Here is an 18,944-nt window from a genome sequence, read left to right as displayed (position 1 = left end):
AAAAAAATCAGGTTTTTTTGTTTTGTTTTGTTTTGTTTTTTTCTGTCACCAGGAATTTGGGGCTTTGGTACCTATTTTCTCAGCAACCTGATAGGTAACTAGGGGAGGCACCTCACTCTCCAGGCTCTAGTGTCCCGTTCTGTAAAATGGGGCTGTTGGATTTTATAATCCTGAATTATTTTCCACATCTGAAATATGATGTGCAAAAGAAGGGCAGAATACTGTTTCATAAGCCAGAGAACTTGGACATGAGCCCAGACCTCGCCTCGAGCCCAAACCTCGCCTCTTCCTCAAAGTCATGCCTGCTCCCCAAGGCAGTTGGTGGCCCACTCTCTGGACTCCCCCCAGGCACATAACTGAAGCAAGGCCCAGATGGCTTTGTCCAGTCATGGCCCAGGTCTGTCCATCCCCGCACTGGGAAAGAGGCAGTTCTTTGGGGCAGGAACTGAGACTTTTTCATGTTTATATTCTTAGGGGCTCACCTGGTGCTTGGGGCTTAGTAGGTTTTTCATAAATGTTCTTAAGCAAATTAGTAAGTGAGCAAAAGTAAATAGCATTGTCTTCATCTAGTGCCTGTTTCCCTTGCTGAACGCAGGGAGTTCCAATAGTCCAAGGAACCAAAGGTTTGCTGGAAAAACATTGGTCTAAAGATCCGGTTGGCCCCACCATGGGTGAGCTTGGGAAAATCTCTGATGTCTTCTTACCCCATGCAATGGACAGGAGTGGGGGCTTCCCAGCTGTGGAGGAGCATGAGGCTAGATGATACTTTTCCATTCAGGAAGGGCAGGAGAGCTGGTTTCTCCAGATGAGAGAAATCTTCTCTCTCCTGGACCATAGGAGTTGCCCACAGAGTAATGGGAAGACCAGAATTGATTTTGTCTTCCATCCTGGGACTCAGAGATGGCTGCTGCTGCCCCAGAGCAGCAGGGCAGGTACATAGGTGGCTGGAGGAGTTGGGTGCATGGCACATCCCTGCTGGTGCTGGTCACCTGGTCTGCCTCTTCAGGAGCAGCTCAGGATGTTTGTAAACAGTGGATGCCTGCAATAAGAGGGCAGCCTGTGGCTATGGAAGAGACTGTGTCCCAGAGCTAAGCTAATTGGCCCACGGGGGATGGACCTGCTGACCTTCACCTCATTAGCACTGCATTTGGGCCACTGAGCTCTGGCTTGGTTCTGACCTTTCCATAATAAGGACTCAATGTGAGGTTTCTGCAAAGGTGGGACAAGCCAGGGCCGGGGCTAAAACAGCTTCGCTTGGCAGAGGAGGTGCAATCAGGACTCACGCTAGGGGCTGTGCAGGCTGGGGTCAGGGGAGGATTTGGGGATCAGGGGTCCACCCCGCCTCATCACCTGCGACCTTCAAGATGGATTGGTGTGGCTGTCAGAGTGGGTGATAGTTGGTTCCTTAAGAGTGTGTCATTGAGGTCTAGGGTTGGGGGTGTGATGTCTAGGGTTCTTGAGGAGATCCCCCCACTGTTCCCCAGGTCTACCTCCTCCTCCAGCCCTTCCCAGGGAGTCTCCATAGAGACCACTGAACACTTCTGGGGTCCTTGGGCAGCGGCTTTGCAGCTCTGCCCCCGAGCCTGTGGAACTGCTGGAGGAAGGACACTGTCTGCATTTAAAATCCTCTTTTCATGGAGATGATAGAGTTTTTCAGAGTGCCAGTCTCTCTGCAGAGTGGGAGCAATTTCCCTGTAATTGGTAAAGTAACCGTAACTGCTCTGTCATTTGTATGTGGCGACACGTAATTGCACGGTAACCTTTGCCGCGGTGCACGAGGGAAGCGCTGTAAGCTATTAGGTTGTAATTCGGAGTGTCAGCTCCAGCTCCCCACGCCACCTCCACCACTGCCACACTGTGTGGCAGCCCCTGGGGAGGCTGCTGTGGGGGCTGTCTGCATCCAGGTCCAGCTCAGGGTCCTGCTCCCGAGTGCGGATGCTAGGCACATGCTGTGTTCTCTAGTGCCCTCAGCTAGGAAGGGCCCTCCATGGTGATCTAGGCCAGTGCTTCTCAAACCTTAGCAAGAGGATGTTGGAATCACCTGGTGGGGTGTGAAGACGAAGATGTCTGAGCCCCCATCCAAGACTTTTTGATCCAATATGTCTGGGGTGGAGCTCAAGAATGTGCATTTCTAATGAATAACACTCAAGTCTTCTGGATCTGAGACCATTCCCCAGCTCCTGCATTCAATTTTGTGACCAAATGTCTATCTGATTCTGAAAGATCTTTGGGAAGAACTACCTTTGCTATTTCATCTTCACAACATTAGCCCCTTTAATCTTGATGACACCTCTGAGATAGATACCATGAATTTCCTCAAAGATGCTGAGACCCACAAAGGTCATCTGACCATTTAATGACAACAAACAATAAGAGTGAACACTCCCATAGAACTGACTAAGTGTCAAACATTGTTCTATATGTTTTAAATTATTTAATCCTCACTACAGTACTATAAAGTATGTACTATTGTTATAATCCCCATTCTACAGGTAACAAATTAAGGTACAGAGAGGTTAAGTGACTTGCTCAAGGTCACACAGGATTAAGTGGCAGAGTTGGGATTCAAACCTAACAGTTCTGGTTCAGTACTGTTAGCCACTGTGAAACTCAGGCTTTTATTTATCCCTTCTATCCACTCATCCATCCATCCATCCATCTACCCATCCACCCACCCACCTATCCATCCACTTATCCATCCATCCATTTAATATACATATATTAGCCTACTATGAACCAGGCACTAAGCTAGGGGTACAAAGATGCATAAAACATGGTCCCTGTCCTTGAGCTCATAGTCCTTGGAGCACAGTGGATCAGCCATCTTAATTTGCACCCCATGCATTCTATGAGGACATTTGAGCCAGTGAAAAAAAGATCCAGGGTCCTCCGGATAGGGATCCAGACAGTGTGGCCCTCTCAGGGCTTCTGGGTCTGTCCACAGGGTTGTCCAGATGGGTTCCATATACATTCTCATGTAATGGGCCCTTATTTCCTTTCCTTGTGAGAGTAGAGTTGCTCTCTAATAAACAAGTGTTATCATAACCATGGCCAAATATTTTGTGTATTTGTGGAGTGACAGGAGGCCAGCCTGGGCCTAGGGCACGACTGGGCTCCTGATCATAGCAGAGTCCGGAACTGGCTCCTCTGGCTGTGGCTCTAATCTCACTGTTAATGGGGCCCAGGGGAAGGCCCAGCCAGGGCTGGAGCAAACACTCTCTCCCCCCATCACCGGGGGGCTCAGGAAGCCACACCAACCCTCACCTGTCGAAGGCTTTCACCAATTAGCCTCCCCTTCTTGGGCCCAGGCAGCCCTGGCATCTGTTCCCTGCATGTCCACCTCCCAGGTCTGCAGGCCCTGGGGACCCTCCCTCCTCCTGCTTCAGGTACTGTAATTAGCTGGTGGTTTCAGCTCAGACCCAGCAATGCATACCGTGTTTGCAGTGCATGTTGTGGTTGAGAGGCATGCTAGGGCCACGCCCTGCAGCCATTCTACCCCTGTTCCAGGTAGGATTTCTACACACGAAAAATCAACATGAAATATCTTACATTGAAGTGCTTCCCAGCTCACCAGGTGCCTTCACTCCTACAAGCTTACCCACTCTATAGCCAAGGAAAGTCAGGTTAGAGAACAGTAGGAGCAAGTTGTGCAATTGGGAAGCAGCTGAGCTGCCATTTGAACCCAAGTTTTTCCACTGTTTCAATCTTAAAAATCCCTCCCCCATCACCCCAGCTTCGAGGCAACAAAGAGCAGGGCCACCTGCTGCCACAGCTGGGGGACCTCAGCAATCATGCAGACCTGGATGGTGCTTGGTCAAAGGCCTCAATGGCACCTGTATCACATTCAGAGAGAGAAGCCAAGCCATGGGGAAACTTAGGGAGAAAGCTGTCATTATCCCAGATCTCGCCTGGGCTTCTTGCTGCATGAGGTTCTTCAGAGGAAGACAGTCACAGGTCCCTGACTTTCTGGTGAGTGAATGATGTCACGGGCCAAATGTATACTCTCTTTTTGTACATGGCTGTTGATGTGCTTGTGTTGTGCCCAGCCAAGGGGAAGAATTGTATTCAGTAATCCTGACCACTCAGAAATGCCATTTTGGGAGCTGATAGGCCTGAAGCCTCCTCGGGCTAATGAGGCCTATGTTTGCGGCAGAGGTGGTGGGGAACTGTGAAACATGGACTCCCTTTCTCCCTGCCTCAGTGTCCCCACCCTGTGCAGTGTGAACAACCATTCAGCCATATCTACTGGGAAAATGGATCATAACGGGCGATGTACAGACTTTGCGATGGCAGAGGTCCCTGCAGCACAGCTTAGGCCTGAGAAAGTCGGGGATGCGAAATCCTTGTGAACCAGAAGCGGGAACATTCAAGGGCCACGAGGACGTCTAGCACCCCAGGCTGCTGTCAGAAGGCCTGACAGGTTGCCATGGTCATATCCAGCAGGGACAGGGCATCTTCTCCCCTTTGCCTGGATTTGTCCTTCCTCTCTTCTACTCCTCCCTTTAACTCTCTGCCTCCTGTCTCCTTCCCCATCTCCTTATTTAGGGAAGAATGGTAAAGATCAGACTAAATCTTGAATACTCCCTTGTAAATTTGACTCCTATAATTTTTTGTTTGTTTGTTTAGCAGAAACAGGGTTGGTCTCGAACTCCTGACCTCAGATGATCTGCCTGCCTCTGGCGGGATTACAGGCATGAGCCACCATGCCTGGCCAATAATTTAATTTTCTTTTCTTTTCTTTTTTTTTTTTTAAAGGGAAGGGAAGAGAGTTGTGTTTGGCCTGGGCTGGTGGACCAGGCCACGCAAAAGAGGCCAGAGCCTATCAAAGGCCTGGAGAGCAGACGTCTGCTCTGCACGAGGCCTGCTCAGGCTCGCCCATGCTCTCTCCCCATTTTCACTCTGGCTGTCCCTACCCTGTAAGAAGAAGGGGAACGGTCAGAGAGGCTTCTGATGTTCAGCAGGTTGCCTTCTTTGGAGGGACAGTGCCTGCACCTCTTCTGGGAGGGAGTGGAGGAGCCTGCTGGGGCCGGGTGAACACCTGTGGCCTGGTTTCACACACTCCCTGGCAAGAGCCTGCCTGCTGTTCTCCAGATGCCCTTTCCTTTGGCCAGATTGAAGCCTTTAAAAAAGTGACACCTTGTATTTTATTTCACCCCTTTCTCTGCAAAGTCCAAAGACGTTTACGGGCACGAGTGCAATAGCCTTTATGGTAGCCCATCAAAAAGCATGGATTGTTTCCGTCCTCTTTATAGAGCAGAAAATAAAAGCACAGGAAAACGGAGTGACTCTTCTGAGACCACACAGTCCTTCCAAGATACGGTGGAGAATCCACCCCAGAGGGGTGTGTGCCAGACCCAAGCTGCTTGTGGGGAGTGCTGAGGGCTTTTCACCGGCTACTGCCGGGGTCGTCAACACTCCCCAGCACCACAGAGCCCAGGTGAGACCCTCTGTTTCATGAGGGACCTGATGGCCTGGTATAAAAAAGGGAGATTCCACTGGAAATACAGTGGGGGAACTGGCCCCAAAGCTTCCTGACTTCTGAACTTATACTTCCTGAAGTCAGGAGCAAGTGAGTCAGGGTCAGTGTCTCATAGGATATCTGGAGAATATTCTGTTTAAGGAACACTAGTAGGTGTTCCAGTCAAAATGGTTTAGCGGCTGGGTGCAGGGGCTCACACCTGTAATTCCAGCACTTCGGGAGGCTGAGGGTGGTGGTTACTTGAGCCCAGGGGTTTGAGACCAGCCTGGGTAACATGATGAAATCCCGTCTCTACAAAAAATACAAAAATTTAGCCAGGCATGGTGGCACATGCTTATGATCCCAGCTACTCGGGAGGCTGAAGCAGGAGGATCGCTTGAGCCTGGGAAGTCAAGGCTGCAGTGAGCCATTATCATGTCCCTGCACTCCAACCTGGGTGATAGAGTGAGACCCTGTCTAAAAAAAAAAAGAAAAAGAAAAGAAAAAGGGTTCAGAGAATGAAATGTTTAGGAGAGGCTGAGATAAGGTTAAACATATTTTTTCTTAAAAATACTTTTCAGACCTTTCACGTAACTAATCGTTATGAATCTCTTAGATGGTGTTAAAAGGCTTTCTAGAAATATGCCTGCGGACTCCTTTTGTGTAGAGCATATCGGGGACCTGGGTTTCCATGGATGGCACTTTGGGAAGTGCTGGTATAGGCATGGCAGGGCCAGGGCTGCCCCTCTTCACAATGCTGTAAAAGAGACAGGGAGCCTGGGATCGGAGCGCATAAAGCACCAGCTGTGGCACATTGAGTTGAATCAGCACCTTCCTTCCCCCACTGCTCCTTTCCCCAGCTGACTGCCCGCACATGGCTCTGTTGTGATAGTGCTACTTACATGCTAATGTTTTCCATTCCCTAGTCTACACTTTTGAGTCCTCATGTGTGTGTCTGCTCGAGATATGGAGCCCACATCCCTTTGCTGTATAGATACGAAGACCACATTCCTCTTTGTGTATAGATATGGAGACCACATCCCTCTTGTGCCTGAGCAGAGTGGCCTGGAGCCCCTGCTCATCTGGGCTGACCCAGGGCTTTTCCACCTGAGGATGATGATGATAATAATGATGGACAAAGCTCCTAAGATGGCGCTGGGAGGGGTTGGAGAAGAGGCAGAGACACAGATTATGGGGAAAGGAGACCTGGGATCTGTGTTTTTTGCCATGTCCCTGCACCTGCCCACTCAGGTGATTCTTTACAGGTCACCTAGTTTCTCTGGAGCGATGTTTTTCATGTAAAAAGGAGGGATTGTTACCAGATGATTCATCTCTAAGGATTCTTCTACCTCCATAGTTTCCTGACTTAATATCTCTGCCAATTTCCCTGACGCTCCCTTCTAATTTTTCTCTTTTTAAAATTTTCAGCTCTTAACCATTGATGATAACTTCTGTGGCCTGGACATGAATGCCCCTCTGGGAGTGTCCGACATGGTGCGTGGGATTCCCGTCTTCACGGAGGACAGGGACCGCATGACGTCTGTCATCGCATATGTCTACAAGAATCACTCTCTGGCCTTTGTGGGCACCAAAAGTGGCAAGCTGAAGAAGGTAGGAATGAAGTGCAGCCCTTTTGGTTACTGTGAAGACAGTCTGACCCTCCTGGGCTGGAAATTTTGTCTTTTCGCTACCTTGGGCGTGTGGGCAGGTGATACTGTTTGAGCTAAGGAGATACGCTGCTGTTGAGGTCATGATGATCATCTTATCCTTTCTCTGCCTCTGTGCTGAGGTTGCGGGGTGAGTGTGTGGATTCACCTCCTCCCTAGAACTGGTGTGCACATGAGAGGTGTCAGACCAGCCTTGCAGGGTTGTTCTAAATGGCACATATGTGTTCAATTTGGGCTTGTGCCTTTAAGGCAAAGGCTTTACTAGGTCTGAGCAACTGGGGAAGGTGGGCAGGGGGAAGGGACAGGCCTGTTCCCCTTGCTCCAGCCCTTCTGACTGCTGCATCATCTGGAATGCATTCAGGGAACAGAGGGAGGAAAGTGCAGACCTGTTAAAGTTGCAAATGGGGCCCAGAGCCAAGTTGTGGGCTGAGAAAACCACGGGTGCAATGGGAGCATGGAAATTGCTTCTGGTGAGGTCAAATGGTATGATCTAGGGACCTGACGTTTCCCCTGCACTTTCGGAAGCTGGCAGGTTCTGGGGTCCTGGGCGATCTTGGCTCATCAGTTGTGTTGGGAGCAGTCATCCACCGAGGGTTGTTCTGTGCTCAGGGTTCTCATCTCATGAGTTGGAGCTGGCCCTACAGCACATGTCCTTCTTGATTGGATTAAAAGCCCTTCTAAGATGGTAAGCAGGAGGTCCTGTTTCCTGTTGGCCAATAATTGCATTTTAGTCCTTTCCCAGGAAATATTGGTGATTTCATGTGGAGCTCTTGCTTGCTTTATTTTGGCTTCTCTTGGAGTTCTCTGGACATTGTGTGATTCAGATTGGGTGAAGAGGCACTGCCTGATTGAAACTGAGCCTTAATCCCTCCATTTCCCTTTGCTGTATTTCTGGCTGCTAGCTCTGGATGGTCAAGAGGAAATGTTCCAGGCATATTTAGAGGACTATGCCTATTTTACCATCCCACAGTGTAATAGCCCAGCAATCATTTCTGTTGGCATCTCTGTGGACTGGTGGCGTGTCTGGAATGGGAGCATGCGGAGCACAAGAGGCGGGCACCCCGGAGTCTGTTTGTGACTTGGGAACTTGTGTGTGGAGTGATTCTATAGGTGATGACTGGGAAAGAAAACAATGAGCACTGGGGAAACATCATGGTACTCTGCAAGAATGGTGTCCGTGAGGTACCACGCAGCTGGCACTGCCTAGGAGGAAGTAACCGCCTAATTTGAGTGGAACGCCTTCAGTGTCGCAACCAAAAACAGCAAAACACATCTTTAAGAATTGTATTTCATAATTCACTGCAAATAATTCTATTTCATACTTCCTTTCTGTGAAGAAAATGGTAAACACAATGGAATCTTTTCTTGCTGCCTCGGACTCCTCATGAGTTTTGCTCACATAATGAACTGAGTTTTGCAGATACCCAGGGAAGATGCTGCGAGGTTTGGGCATGTTGTCCTCACACAGCTCCTATGTCTGATTGTTGCCACCTTCCCGGGTCTTCCTCTTATGCACTTGGCCACTCATCACTTCCAGTTGCTGCCAGGAATCCTGGTTGACTTCAGCACCTTTCCTCCTCCCTCATTCTGTGGCTTCCAGCTTTGGTGGGCTAGGAAACCAGATTGCCAAGCTTACTGAAATTGTGTCTGACAAGCGTCAGTCCACACTGAGGAGAGAAGTGTGTGAGCTTTTGGTCAGGGACTTCAGATGGCTCGATTCTTCAGTAGGATTTGGCAAGTTTGGTCTGCTGGAAAAGTGAATTCTAAATACGGGGGACATTACTATGTACAATTCATGCACTGAGACCTGCTTCGCCTGCTTCATTGGGTGAATGAGCACTATTGAGAGTAAATAAGTCAGCAAGGCAGTATGGGGGATGCTTTAAGTCTTTTCTCTAGTGAGCTCAATCTCAGTGCAATGGAGAAGCTAACTCCCTGCCTTGCCCTAAAAGAGTCCTACTCACTGAATTTCCTACCAGCTGCCAGAGGACCATTTACTAGCTGGCAGGATGGAGTAGACTCTGGATGAGGATTTGTGTGTGTGTGTGTGTGTGTGTGATTGTCTGAGCTGGTTGGGCAGTGAATGTTATCAGTGAAATGAACATTGAGAGTTCAGTGCACATAACAAAACAGTTATTTTCTCTTGGAAAAAGGAAGGTGTTTCCTGTCCATGGATGCATTGTAAACCCAAGACAGTCAACTTGCATTTTTGTGCTGTTGGTCCAAGGTTGGGTTGAGGCATCTGGTGGTTGGTGCTCTTTCACCTGTGGAAGCCTGTCCAAATCTGTTCCCCGACAGGGAGGTCAATCAAGTGCAGCACTGTGAGTGTGGAATCAGGACACCACCAGGAGCCTGGGCCAGCAAGGCGCTCAGAGACGACCCTCCCGAGGCAGGTGAGGACAGAGCCCAGCAGTCAGTCAGGCAGGCAGTGACAGGCAACACATGCAACAAGAACCTGGGGCTTCATAAACTGTGACTGGCATTCCCATCTTTTACTTTGGTGGGTTGGTGTAAGAACAGTTCTGTTTCAGCCACCTGGGATATTCTGTCTAATTTCCAGAGCAGTGATGGGGCTGGTGAGGCATAAACGTTTCAAAGGTAAGAGCGCAAGGGTCAGTTGTGGGGAATGAGCCTTCAGTCCTCCTGGGGAAAGGCAGGCCACGGGGCGGGGGGGGCAAACTTTCTGCTCTGCAGGCTCGGAGTGGCAGCCTTTTAATGGTTTTGCTCACGTCCAGGTCCCGTGCCTGCAGACTCAGCACAGCTGGCCCAAGGGAACAGTCTGAGTTGGGAAAGGAAGGCTGGGCCGCCGAGTCTGTTGTTTGAAATAATAAAAAGCAAAAGTGGCCCGTTTATTTATTTTTTTTCTGAACAATAGAATTCCCCACCCCCGCTCACTCACTAAGCACCACTCCCCTTTCCTTGTAATAATTCTGACTCGCTTTTCCCAGAAGTTATCAGGACCACAGTCACCTTTTGGGCAGAGGCCCAGCCATGACAAGTTGTGAAGCTGCAGGAGGATTTTGCTGGAAGTTTTGCAAGCCACTGAGGCCAGGGCGTGAAAATAATGGAAATCATACTGTAGCCATAATTATAGAGTTGGTTTCTCTGAGCCCTGTAATAATCTCCTGTGTGTATCAAGGCTTTACGGTATGACAAGAGACTGGAAATGGGGGTAGCTGGTCAGGAGACAGCTTGGGGGGATGCTAAGAGTAAGGGTGTTTGCTGTGGGTTTCAGGGGTCCAGGAGATCAGTCTGCCCTCAAAATTACTGACTTTTTATTTTGCTTGAAAGGCATGAGTCCCAATCATTTGCAACCTTGTCTTTGACGACTGTGATTTCACTCCTTTGGTGCACACATCACATGAAGCAGGGGGAAAGGAGGTGAGGAAAGTACCAATTTAGATGTCTTTGATGTTTTCTGATATGTGTGTGTTGTCATGGTATTGGCAGCCTCTTCCTGTGGTGAACTTTAAGGGTATGTGTGTAAAGAAATATGACCTATAAATGCTACAGTCATGAGTAGGTGTCTAGGAACTTAGCAATAACCTACAGACTGTTAATATTTCCACTATAGGTAAAACTCGTAAGGCAAATGCCATCTTGACTGGCTTTAGGGCCAAGCAAACCTAAACCTTTGGCTTGAATTGGGACAATCAGCTCAGTGTTGTCTCCGAAGCACAAGATTTCTTCACAAGAATATTTCTGCTGAAATCCTTTCCCTCTCTCTCTTTCTCTGCCTCTTGCTTTCCTTTCACTAAGCGATCATTTTTATGGCTGCTGTTCAGTGGTGAATTACTGCCTGACATTAGTGGGAGAGACTAATGTTCATTGTGAACCAAAACATCATAAACTTCCACTTGAGATGCGATTGCTCCTCTCGCTGGTGATTGCATCTTCCCTGGATGTTTTTGCTAGGTTAAACTGTTCACACCTAAGGGGGTGGAGCGCTGTATGGATGTTGGTTAAGTCTGGCTGGCCTTGCTATTAGCCTGTTGTAGGACATGCATCCATGTGTCTGTGCACAGACGAATCCATACCAGCCTCTCTGAGTAGGAACTGGGTGCACATTCCCATGGAGAGGCGATAGGAGTATACAGTACAAAAATCATTCTTATTGGGAATTGTCATGTAGATTAATTTAATCTTCCTAAATTTTTTTGCTTGAGCCTGTTTTAAAATTAATTTGCTTGTGTTCCCTAGACCCTCAGCATAGGTCCACAAGGGGAATCACCCAGGAGTGGATTGGAATGGAGGGAGACCCACCTGGGGTGAACATTGCTTCTCAGGAACAGATGCTGTGTGTGTGCTTCAGTGCTCGAGTCACAAAGCAATATCAGATCAGAGAGTCCAGCCCCTGCTTTCTTGCTTCCTAAATGTACCTGGGAATTCTTCCTAAAATTACTCTGGAAATTTGAATCCACTTTAACTAAAAATAAATATTCATAGCACAGAAAGCCCTGCAGATGGATGGAAGTGTCAGGATATCAAATGGAGATACAATGTTGGAACACCAAATAGAACAGGAACCTGTGGTTAGGGCAGAGGGCATGTGTATTTGATACAGGGTTCAGTCAGGTAGTTCTGTTGTGCTATATGTTTCTCCAGCCCAAGCTGCCATGGGCTCATGTGTGATTGATCATAAGCAGAAAGGGAAAGAAATGCAGAAGCATCAGGGCTGACCGATTTCCATGACAGGAAAAGACCATCTATTTGCTATATTGTGTGTGCATTTTCCATCCCTGGTTTTGCAAATGTTAAACCTGCATAGACCTTACCCTGTGGATTGTGTGAAGGGGAGGCTGAGGTTGAAGAGCTCCAGGCAGAAGATCCCACAGGTGTACCAGCAGTGCCACCCTCCCTCCTCTGATTTCACGTTCAACCACACACAGACAGTATTCTGTCATTAGTCTTTCCAGCCTGGGAATTCTAAGACTGGCCCTTCAGACTGACCTTGTCTCAGACCAGTGCATGCCCTTCTCACGGGCCTTCCTCCCACCTCGTTTCAATCTCTTCTGCTGTGTTTTAAGCTTTCTTCCCAAATTGAACTCAGTTGATAAGAAAAGCAACTAAGCTGGTTGATGCCCTCTTGGACATATTTTATATTCTTCAATGCTATTAAGCCCTCAGTCAATCACCCTTTTGATGTAAATGTGGCCACACTGGCCCTCTTTTCTTATCTTTTTCCATTTCTCACTATTCTGCCCTTGGGCCCACCCACCTTCCCTGCATGTCCCTGGGGGATCTCGAGTGGTTCCTCTGTGCTAACCTGAATAAGCCCAGGGAAGTATTCTCATCATGAAGTTTCTGCTGCAGCCAATAGCGAGGCACTGTTGCATTCTCCTCCTGGCTTCCTCCTGAAACACACGTTGAGATCCTAGCAAAGAGTTTCTCAGGAACACTTGTCATTCTGTTTTCCAAGTGATCATTGCTGGTGCACATGATTTAAAGAGATCGTCTTAAATGAGCTTTGCCAATTCAAGATTTATTGATACATGTGCCACTTTTTTGAATCATATGTGTGTATATACACACATTGGTATAGAAAGATCCTGATCATAAATTAAAATGCAAACACATTAAAATTGAAGAAAGTGCTGCAGAAACACCCCAAATCATAGAGCACATTCAGTCAGCTGATACACAAATGTCAGACACACTAGAGGAATTTATCCAGTGACACATGCAATTGAAGTAAAATATTGTGCTTTACAAGAACATATCATTAAAATGAAAACTAGCAGCATATCAGGAGTCTGGCCATGTAACCAAGACAACAAAGATAGGAAAGGATGAAAGACATGATGTACAGAGGAAGAGGGAGGAGGCAGAGGCAAGAAGAGGGAATGAGCCGCCAACCATAAGTGGTCCTTTTAGTGCTGGGCTCACACCTGCTAGACTCTGGATGGGAGGAGAATAGAATCTTGAAGACTCCCAGAGAGGGTAGAGTCAGAGGAGGGTCTTTGTTACCAGCAATTGCTATGATTTCCTCAGCCACTTTGATGGGGAAGGCAGTGGCAGTTGGAACGATTCACAGCTCACCAGTTGATGTTCTGACTGGGGGTCTGCTGAGAGTCCATACTTAGGGAACTTCCTGGGAATGTATCCACTGGGCTTGCTTATTGGTGATATCATGGGGCTGCTTTTCCCAGCAGTTCTGGCTTCTCATGGAAGTATGCATGGTGACTTTAAAAGAGGTCTCTTGGCCGGATGCAGTGGCTCACGCCTGTAATCCAAGCACTTTGGGAGGCTGAGGCAGGTAGATCATGAGGCCAGGAGTTCAAGACCAGGATGACCAACATGGTGAAACCCCGTCTCTACTAAAAATACAAAAATTAGCCGGGCATGGTGGCGCGTACCCATAATCCCAGCTACTCAGGACGCTGAGGCAGGAGAATCACTTGAACCCAGGAGGCAGAGGTTGCAGTGAGCCAAGATCACGCCATTGCACTCCAGCCTGGTCAACAGAGCAAGACTCCATCTCAAAAACAACAAAAAAAGGTTTCTTCAAAGCTCCCACACTCACTCCATACCTTCTCTCCTGGCCCATGAGACACAGGTGTATTAGTTATCAATTGCCGTGAACTACTCCAGAACTTAGAGGCTTTGAACAACACTTATTATCATACATACAGTTTCTGTGGTTCTGGAATCTGGGCATGGCTCAGCTGGGTCCTCTGGCTTAGGGTCAAGGTGTTGGCTAGGGCTGCAGTCATCCCAAGGCTAAAGACAGGAATGGGGAAGAGTCTACCTCCAGTGTCACTCCCAGGTTTGTTGGCAAGCTTCAGGTCCTCACTTGAGAGATCCCTGCATTGCCATGTGGGCCCCCCATGAGGCCACCTACACAACAATGTGTGAAGCAGCAGGCTTCTCTAGAAGGATGTCTGAGAGATGGGGGTGAGAAAGAGGCTGAGTAAGGTGCAGGCCTTTGTCATTTTGAAACTTGGTTTCAGAAGTGACACCCCATCCCCTTTGCTGTATTCTGTCTTAGAAGCCAGCCACCGGGTCCAGCTCACACTCCAGGAGGGGGCTCTATAGGTTATGAGCACCCAGAGGTGGGGATCACTGGGGGCCATGTTGGAGGCTGCCTTCTACACAAGCGCTTTGTTTCTCAGCCATTGAGGGGACTTGAACCCATACTTTCAAACTTCAGGTTCACTTTTGGTAGCATGGAAAAGGACACAGCCTTCCTCAGGAACACCAGTGGCCCAGGCACTGAATCCTGTCTTTTGACTTGTGGCTTTGATTGTGCAAACACGGTAGAGAATCCAGAGGATAAACAGGAGGCTGTGAAGCAGTTGCCACACCCACAGGACCAGGGGTGAGGAAGCTTCCTCAACAAGGTGGCCTGGGGGCTCAGCAGGCAGTCCCAGGTGCTCTGTTCATCTAGAGAGAGGGCAGTGCTCGATGATGGACCAAAGACATTTAGATTTTGAATCAGTAGTTGCTGAGAACTCTGTGTGTCCATGGAGAATCCATATCTTCTGCCTTTGGTCTCTGTGGGGAAGCCCCCAGCATCTTAGGAAGGGGTCGTTTTCTTAGTGTTTAGGGCTGGCAGAAAAGAGGTGATGCAGAGGCAACTACCAAGCTTTGAACACCGTGTAGGCACCAGGATTGTTCTAGATGTTTTCACATGTTACTCACATTGATTGTCACGTGTAATCCTCAATTTTTTTTTTTTTTTTTTTTGAGGAGATGTTACACCTTCCATGTAAAATGGAGGAAAGGGGTTGGGTAACTCCCCAGAGGTCACACGGTCTAATCTGAGGTTGTCCTGGACCTGTATAGAGTAATATCATGGACTCTACCTAAGGCCTGGCTCCTGGGCTGTACGGTAGGTCCCCTCCCCGATGGAGGGAGGAGGTGGTGGCTGGGCCTCTGGTACCTGCCCCGGAGCCTGTTGCTCAGAACCCTCCTTTCATTCACTCTGTCCCTGCCCTGGCTCAGGTCCTGATGTCCATGCTAGGGTGGTTGAAACTGATTTTCCCCTCTTTAATCCATCTTCCTGGGATGGATTAAAGAGGGGAGCACTTTAAGGACAGGAAAATCAGTTTGGATGGATCCTAGACGGCAGATTCAGCTTCCTAAAGCAGTTCCAATCCTCTCACCCTTGTCACTAAGAAAAACAAAACTGGACTTGTCTCACCCACCCTTCCGTAGACCCTTGCCTGTAGTTCTGCCTGCGTGGAAGTGGCCCTAACATGCTGAGGACTCAGGTCCCGTACTCAGCCATTCAGCCTCAGCTGGCTGCCTCGGCCTTCATGTTTTGAGTCCTCAAGGGCCCTGGCTAAATTTAAATACCAAGAAAGAGGCTCCCACCTGAGAAACGGGAGGGGACTCCTGCCTTCGTGGCTGTTCTCACATCACCAACCTGCCTCCATGGGCAATTTCCTTCTCCGAGGGCAATTATGCCGGAGCTCAGATCCCACAGCCGAGTGGGAGGCGGCCATGGGGAGGGCAGGAGGTTTTGTGGGAGGCAGCCAAGCTATGCTTTTCCACTTACCCCTGGCATGCTGCCTGGGACAGACTGGGCCTATCTTTGTCTTGGTGGCTCACTGGAATTGTCCCTCCTAGAGCCTATGGGACTGTGTGCTGTGGTTCTGGGTGATTTTTCCTGTGATGGGTTATCCATGGTCCCTCTCTTGACCCATTTGGAGGATGGCAGCTTCTCCCTAATCACGGGTCATTATTGCTTTGCAAGTGCTCTGGAGCGGAGGGCCTAATGAGCCAGTCTCCTTCTTACTCCCAGTCACCTGGAGCACCTGTCGCCACCAGCACATCCAACCTTCTTTTTCCTTCTAAGTGTCTAGCCCCTAAACCTGAGCTTCTCGGCTCTTCTCACAATCCTTTGCCTACTTTCCTCACTTTCACCCGCTCCATTCTTACCTTTTCCTTCCTGTCACTCTGTAGTATTGTACTTTTAACTTCACTTTCACCCGCTCCATTCTTACCTTTTCCTTCCTGTCACTCTGTAGTATTGTACTTTTAACTTAGTGAAGATGTGTTCGCAAATGTTATCTTGACCAATTAATTTGCTCAGGATGATGTGGAGTTAGGAAGGCCAGAGGCAGTGTTGGCTTTGCTATTTCTTTATAGATATGGGGACTTGGGGGAATAGTATGATTGGATGGGAGGTTAGGGAGACTACTTCAGAAGTGTGCATAGTTCTTTATATAGTCAAACCTCTTTTTAAAAAAATGCAAAGAGACCAGGACCAGTGGCTCATGCCTGTAAACTCAGTACTTTGGGAGGCCGAGGTGGGTGGATCACTTCAGGCCAGGGGTTCGAGACCAGCCTGAGCAACACGACAAAACCCTGTTTCTACTAAAATAGAAAATAAACAAAAGAAAATTAGCTGGGTGTGATGGTACATGTCTGTAGTCCCAGCTACTCCAGAGGCTGAGGCAGGAGAATCGCTTGAACCCAGGAGGTGGAGGTTGCAGTGAGCCGAGATTGTGCCACTGCACTCCAGCCAGGGCAACAGAGTGAGATCCTGTCTCAAAAAGAATGATTAATAAATAAAATAAAAGAATACAAAGAATCTACAAAGAGCAATCCTCTTTCCCCCTAAACCACTCCTGGCCGCCCACTGCAGGCAGCATTCTCTCCATCGCCCATTGTGGGGTCCCAGGCTCACTAAGGTGCGGGCAGAAGGCCGTATTCCCCATGCCCTGTGTTGTGGCACAGCTGCATGGGGACCCAGCTCTATTTTGTTGGCTTACTGGGTTTCCCTTATGAGTCCTTTTAGGAAAGGCTCTCCACTTACCCCTGGCCTGCTCCCTGGGACAGACTGGGCCTATCTTTGTCTTGGTTTCTCACTGGAATTGTCCCTCCTATGGCCTATGGGACTGGGTGCCATGTTGCTCCAAAGGTTGCATCCGTGAGAAGTGGGTGTTGGTTTGGGGTTTTACCCCACCTCACAGGCTCTCCCTTCTTTGGGGTTGTCCTCTGACACTTCCAGTGCCTCGCCTAGTCCCAGTTTTCCTTTCGGGAACTTTTTTTTTTTCCCCCAAAGAGATAGGGTCTTGCTCTGTCACCCAGACCAGAGTGAAGAGGTGCTATCCTGTCTCACTACAGCCTCAAACTTCTGGGTTCAAGTGATCTGCCTGTCTCGGTCTCCCAAGTAGCTGGGACTACAGGTATGTGCCACCATGCTCCACTAATTTTTAACATTTTTTATAGAGATGGGGTCTTGGATCTTGCTATATTGCCCAGGCTGGTCTTAAACTCATGACCTCAAGCAATCCTCCCACCTCGGCATCCCAAAATTCTGAGATGTATGAGCTACCATGTCTGGTCATGGGACATTGTTTGAGCTGCCTTCCAAAAAGTTTCTTCCCTCCTGGAGAAGGCTTCTGAGGCTTTGGTGGCAAGGAGGTTGGAAGGAAAGAGATGGGTTGTCTTTCTGCTTAACCACTTTTACCTTCCCACCAAGATATGAGTATTCTGGGGCTGGAGGTGGCTAAATTTGGGTGTTCCCAGGTATTGTTGGACCTGAGAGGCCAGAATGATGTTGAAACCACCTGATGAGCTGCCCTTATCATTGCATCCAAAACTTAAACCAAATCCTACTGTGTTCCAGGTATTCCCATGGGAGTCGCAGATACAAATTGCCATTTTGGCCTCCAGGCAGGAGATCATATATGGGTGCCTTATATACATTGTGGTTTGTTAAAATAATGAAAATGATTAGATATCTTCAGTCTACCTTTAAAAATCTGTAAGTCAATACATTCTTTACCTTGGTCTTTCTGCAACAGACCAGCATTTCCTCCAGTGATAATTCAGCTCTGTCCCTTTTGTTCTTCCTTCCCCCGCAGAGCATAAAACTTATCCATGATTTTCTGTCTGAAACAGGATTCCTTTACTACAAGTATCTCTTGTGAAGGGTAAACAGAATTTTTTAAATGTTGCATGTAATTATAACCATATTTTAAATGCATCAGGTTAGCATACCTGGAATATTTTATTTTATTTAATCTTTATGATCAAAGTTGTCCTGGACCTTTCCCCAGACATACCAGACTTGGGAGAGAAAAATATATCTTAAACCTCACTTAGAGAATGAGTCTTTTTTAGATCCAGAGAGGTTTAGTTAGGCAGTGTTGGCTTATGCCGTAGGTTGGCCTGAATCTGTACACTGTTGACCTTAAGTAGAGCTAGAGTGGCAGCTGGGGACCCTAGAGGTTCTGTGACCTAGGAAGGGCCATGGCTGGAGGGAGGCTGATAGTACTGATGGCTTCCCTGCCTCAACCAGGCTGTGGGCTTCTTTATCTCATTTTGGGTAGGGAATGTGGATTCATTGTAGGAAACTAATGAATCTCTTTCTAAAATGGAGAATTATTTTCTAAAATTAATAGCCTCATAATGTATCCATTTTATAAATTTGGTTTTTATTTAGTCACATTTTATTACCCCAAAAATTACAGGTGATAGAAGCTTTCAACATTGTAGCTGAGATGTTTTTCTGAAAGGAATTTGTTCATTTTCTTCACATAGAAAATATAGTTCATTAATATAGCTGGATCTATTTCCCCAGTGTGTTTACACCTTCTTCCAATTAAACTGAAGGTGCCCTCACAGTACTGCCCCGAAGGTAACAAGTGCTGAATAAAAAAATGTATTTGAAGATGGGCCACTGGAGCTTTAGGGTCTTCTAGTGCCTGTGTGCACATGTGTGTGTATCAGCTAGCTTAGGCTACATTATGTTGCAGTAACAAATGACCCCCAGGTTTCAGTGGCTTACAACAACAACAATGAAGGCTATTTTCAACTCATGTTCATGTGCACCCTGGGCTGGCTGCAGCCCTCCTCCATGTTAT

The 18,944-nt window shown here is 48.0% G+C and overlaps 1 protein-coding gene across 8 annotated transcripts in view; it reads left to right on the top strand.

Moving 5' to 3' along the window:
* The window catches only part of PLXNA4 (plexin A4), a 523,648-nt gene that overhangs the window by 151,668 nt on the left and 353,036 nt on the right, over nucleotides 1-18,944 (top strand). For 7 of the 8 annotated variants that reach the window (XR_001887846.1, XM_017885083.1, XM_017885085.1 and 4 more), the window contains one exon: nucleotides 6,887-7,069. Coding sequence is in view for 7 of the 8 variants with exons in the window: in XM_017885083.1 (XP_017740572.1) it covers nucleotides 6,887-7,069 (183 nt within the window). In the remaining variant the exon portion in view is untranslated. Of the gene's footprint in view, nucleotides 1-6,886; nucleotides 7,070-11,325; nucleotides 11,576-18,944 lie in introns of those variants that run through there. The other variant, XM_017885090.1, reaches the window with a different exon arrangement.

The sequence above is a fragment of the Rhinopithecus bieti genome, unplaced genomic scaffold, assembly GCF_001698545.2.
Source record: "Rhinopithecus bieti isolate Rb0 unplaced genomic scaffold, ASM169854v2 scaffold_13262, whole genome shotgun sequence".
NCBI lineage: Eukaryota > Metazoa > Chordata > Mammalia > Primates > Cercopithecidae > Rhinopithecus > Rhinopithecus bieti.
This window is presented reverse-complemented; position numbering and strand designations above follow the sequence as displayed.